Raw genomic sequence first — 4,611 nt, forward strand, 5'->3', positions numbered from 1 at the left:
CACATACTCTATAGAACATGTCAATCCTAACAAGAGGAAAATGAGGAAGAAGAAGAAGAAGAGTGAAGAAGTCAGGTGAGATTTTCTCAAATATCTCTGTCTTAGCTATGATGTAATTTGCAAAAGTAATTTGTAGTCTGTTTATCTATATTTTGAGTAGTAGCATACACATATCATCTTTCTTTTCCCTTTAATTTCAGGTCCGAGGAGGTAGCCAAGTTTAAGGTATGAATGTCAAGGATGCTGTCATCATTGTTCTAGCTTATTTCAATAACTTGCAGCGTCAGGAAATTAAGGATGCTGGCCTAAACATGCTTCATATTATCAACGAGCCAACTACAACTGCATTTGCTTATGGTCTTGATAAGAAGGATTCCGGAAGAAAAAATGTGCTGGTTTTTTACCTTGATTTAACCCGACTCGTCACTAACCTGACTCAAATTCAACCCTACCTGTTACTAAAACAACTCAAATTTTAACTTATTGGCTCGAATACGAATTTATTAGAAATTATATCTCCTATAATAAATGAAATGAAGGACTTGCTAATGATTAAATGTGAACATATATTCATGAAATGAAAATAAACCAACTCGAAAATGTACCCGAACCCGATATGACCCGACTTGTAATCAATCCGAGACCCAAATTAACATGACATTTGAGGTTCGAACCTGAACATGCCCCGATTTGTAATCAATATGAGATCCAGATCAACCTAAACTTTGAGACTTGAACCCGAACAAGACCCGACCGGAAAATGACCCGACTTGAGTATAACTCGCAAATTATTGACTTGAACCAAACCCGAGTACCCAACTTAAACCTGATAATGACCCTAATTCATTTTAACCCGTTAAAACCTAAATTTAACCCGACCCAATTGTAACCCGACCCAAACCTAATAAGATGTATAACCCGACATGACCCGACTCATATATGAACCAAACCCGAATCCAACTCGGATATGTTACGCCATTAACCTGAACTGACCCGACCTAAATTGACCCGACCAATATTGACCCGACCCAAACCTGACCCATTTACCCAAATTGACAGCTCTACCATTAGAGTCGCCAATTATGGATCCGACCCGTTATAGTAAATGCCCAAAATATTAAAAATCGGAGGGAATATTATAATTTGTGAAATTTGTGAATTCAGCTTAAAAAGAGAAATAAACATCAAAAACATTTTCTATATTTATAGATATTAACGTCATAGTGCATAATCTAATTTTTAAAATTATTTTTTCTTCTTCAATGTATATTTTTCTAATATAATTTAATAATGAAAAAATATACTCCGTATATTTTACTATTATTATTATACTCCCGTGTCCTCGTCCTTATTTTTTTGTGTGATGTTTTTTGTACCCTTATCTTTCCAATACTAAAGAACCGAGAATCTATGTACCAATACAATCGAGAGTTCAATTGAATTCAACTCCACAAACAGCTGGCTTTCCTTCTGTGTCCTTTAATGGAATTCAACTACCACTGATAAAGTTGATTTGATGATTCAAGCTAAGCTGCTTCTGCATGCATAGCCTCAGTTCCCAATATCAACATTTATTCCTTTGTCGCTCTTTCTATCTCTAGGTTTTGATTTTTTTTTGTACTTTTTGACGGATTGTAAAATTGATTTGATTGAGACCAATTTTCTTTATAGCAAATACATACTCAATTTATTTCTAACACTCAAAATGTTAGCAGTTGATACTAAAGTTTTTGAAAACACCAATAAAAACACATTTATTGGGCAAAAGAGAAGGACAACTGAGAGTGAAGAAGAGGGGGGGATTACTGAGAGTGAAGAAGAGTGGGGGAGAACTGAGAGTGAAGAAGAAGAAGAGAACATTCTTTCAGAGAGTGAAGAAGAGGAAATAGAAATGGCAGAACCATCAGTGGAACAAATAAATGCAATTCTTGATGTCCTAATCTTAATAAGGTCTTCAAAAGACAACCCTGAGTATGGGGTACTGAACGGTGTAATAGCTGATTACACAAAGGAGAACATCTATGAAGCAATCGCCGATGAGGTCAACCGTCGCCTCAACATTCAATGTTTACGCATGGACAAAAGAGATGCTTTCAACATGGTATCTTCGTTGCAGAAAACATATATGGATAGGGGGGTAAGTTATGTTGAAATCTTCTTTAATTTGTTGAAATTTAATTGATTTATTTATGTATATATTTACCCTATGTCTGCATGCCATCAATTATGCCTTTAAATTGCAATTGCTTGATTTTGCGTAGTTAATTTGCTCTTCAAATTATTATTTTTTGTTGCCTCTTGATTTTGAATATTTAGATGTGATTGTCAAGTTGTGGGTGGTAAATTTTTAAATATTTGTTGCTTGATTTGGTTTTGTGGTGGCTCGTTGGGTGTATATGGTTGTTGTGGGTGGGTGGGACGGTTTTGGTGGGTTTTGGTGGGTGATTGCGCTTTAATGGCTGTGGGATGGTTTGAAGCTTCTTAAATTTGAAGCTTTTTGTCACAAACTGAGTACTTAGAATTTATCTGATACAACTGGAAAACACAGTTTTAAGGTTGTGCACCAGTAAGATACAGTGTCTAGTTTTGGTGGGTAATTGATGGTTGGTTTTGGTGGGTGATTGCGCTTCAATGGCTGTGGGATGGTATCATTTATAGTAATGGTGGTGGCATGTTTTGTGGGTAGTAATGGTGGCTTTAGTAGTTGGGTGGGTAGTGATAGTGGGGATGGTAGCATGGTGTTGACAGTAGACCTTGTTATTGGGAGGGTCGGGGCGGGTCGGTGCAAGTCAGTTGCAATTAAAACTTAAAGGGTCAAAACCAGCTTGGATTAGATGGCTTAAACAAGTCGAGATTCCCTCCATTTGTGCGAAAATCTGTTCGAAATTATGGAGGAATTTTTCTTGAATTTTTTCTTAAATTTTGGCTTAGTTTTTATGCATGAGTGTTGGTGAATTGATCTTGGTAGTTTAAATATGTATAAATTGTGCAAAGTGGTTATCTTGAATTTATTAAGGATTTGTGTTTGTAATACTTTAGAGGAAAAATACACCTAAATAAAGCTAAGGCTTTGTTGGTTCAATTCAATGAATTCATTGGTACAATATTATGTGACTCTTGTTTATATCTTGCGGCAAAAGGTAAAGCCGGACAAGATTAATGATGCATTTGGCCCTTGCGAGAACTGTGGCCATCGAGTTCTTCTCCCAAGGAAAGGTATTTTCGCAACAGCAACAACAACCAGAACTAGGGTGGTCGGGAGTGGCAGTGGCAATGGCTCTGGCTCAGCTTCTCAAAATGCAAATGCTCTTACGGATGAATTCAAAATCTCAATGATGATTGCTGACCTTGTTAAGAGGAATATAATTGACGTAACTGAGGCTAATGTGGCTATTGACTGGTTGGAGGGACATACTAACTATGCACCAGGCTATATCTTGACATTAACCGAAGAGAAACTGATAGATGATATCAAGACGAGATTCTTAGGTGCTGAGCACAATGAGTGATGGTGGTGAACTTATGCTTAGGTGCTGAAGTGATGGTGGTGAACTTATTATTATGAAATTTTATCATTAGTATGAACTTTTATCATGTAACTCTAGTTGTTTTCTTTGCTACTGTTGTCTTGTTTGCTACTTCTGATGGTTGTGAAGGTGTATGATGCAAACTTGGTTGCTGCTACTTGGCGTTCCCTGTTGCTGCACATTTGTTTGCGGGTGCTGCAACAATTGGGATGCTGTTTAGTGATGGTTAGTAGTTAATGCACTAACATATGGTCTGCTATCTGCTGCTTTTCTTGATTGTTTTGCTTTGTTGGCGTATGTTCTGGCTTCTGCTACCTGTTATCTTGATGCAAACTAATGTAGTTGGTTAGCTTCTGTCTTGGTTGTTGTGAGGGAAGCTACAGTGGATGGTGCTCTAATTCCTTGTCCTGCTTGCTTTCCCTTGATGCTGTTTTTTTCAGGTACCCTTTTGGTTTTGTGATGGAGCCTAGTTCATAACCTCTGACATCAGGTTCATATAAAATGTGGAGGGAAGTGAAAGTGATTTAACTAGTACTATTTAATTATGCTTGATTTTTATGGTTTACGGATATTGAACTAATTATATGCTTGAATTTTATGTTTAGCCTCCACCCACTAGATTGTGCACACTAGTATTAATGTTTAGCCTCTACCCACTAGATTGTGCACACTAGTATTAAATGTTTCATGCTTAATCTAATTGTGTTTATTGTTATTAATTTAGCTTAATTTAGCTTATTTATAGTTATTTGAAGGTTTTCTGTTACTCCGAATGCTTTTCCTCTTGTAGGGTTTTTTTCATCAGTCTGGATGTTTTTCTTTAGTAAGACCTTAGGCCATTTCCACTCATGCACGTTCCTTATCCACCTCCGATCTTAGGCCCTTTCCACTCATCAATTTTTTTCTCTAGTAATTTCCCTCACTCTAGATGTTTTTCTCTATTAGTTAGGATATAATTAGCTTAATTTAGGTTCATAACCGGATAATCAACTATAGGTTATTTACCTAGGGTGATTCCAGTTTCTAGGGTGGTGTTAGGAACCGGTGTATTTACCTAGGGTGATAACTACTCCACTTTAGGTCC

The 4,611-nt window shown here is 36.8% G+C and overlaps 1 protein-coding gene across 1 annotated transcript; it reads left to right on the top strand.

Moving 5' to 3' along the window:
* The first annotated feature begins 1,344 nt into the window (after nt 1-1,344).
* Nucleotides 1,345-3,785, top strand: LOC110708292. Its single transcript, XM_021886389.1, has 2 exons — nt 1,345-2,137; nt 3,141-3,785. The coding sequence occupies exons 1-2, from the start codon at nt 1,706-1,708 to the stop codon at nt 3,507-3,509; spliced, it is 801 nt and encodes a 266-aa protein (XP_021742081.1). The 5' UTR covers nt 1,345-1,705; the 3' UTR covers nt 3,510-3,785.
* The last annotated feature ends 826 nt before the right edge of the window (nt 3,786-4,611 follow it).

This window comes from Chenopodium quinoa, unplaced genomic scaffold, assembly GCF_001683475.1.
Source record: "Chenopodium quinoa cultivar QQ74 unplaced genomic scaffold, ASM168347v1, whole genome shotgun sequence".
Classification (NCBI taxonomy): Eukaryota; Viridiplantae; Streptophyta; class Magnoliopsida; order Caryophyllales; family Amaranthaceae; genus Chenopodium; species Chenopodium quinoa.

Coding starts and splice junctions, on each gene's coding strand:
- LOC110708292 (XM_021886389.1), top strand. CDS start 1,706: ATGTTAGCAGTTGATACTAAAGTTTTTGAAAACACCAATAAAAACACA. Junction 2,138..3,140: donor AAACATATATGGATAGGGGG/GTAAGTTATGTT, acceptor TTGCGGCAAAAG/GTAAAGCCGGACAAGATTAA.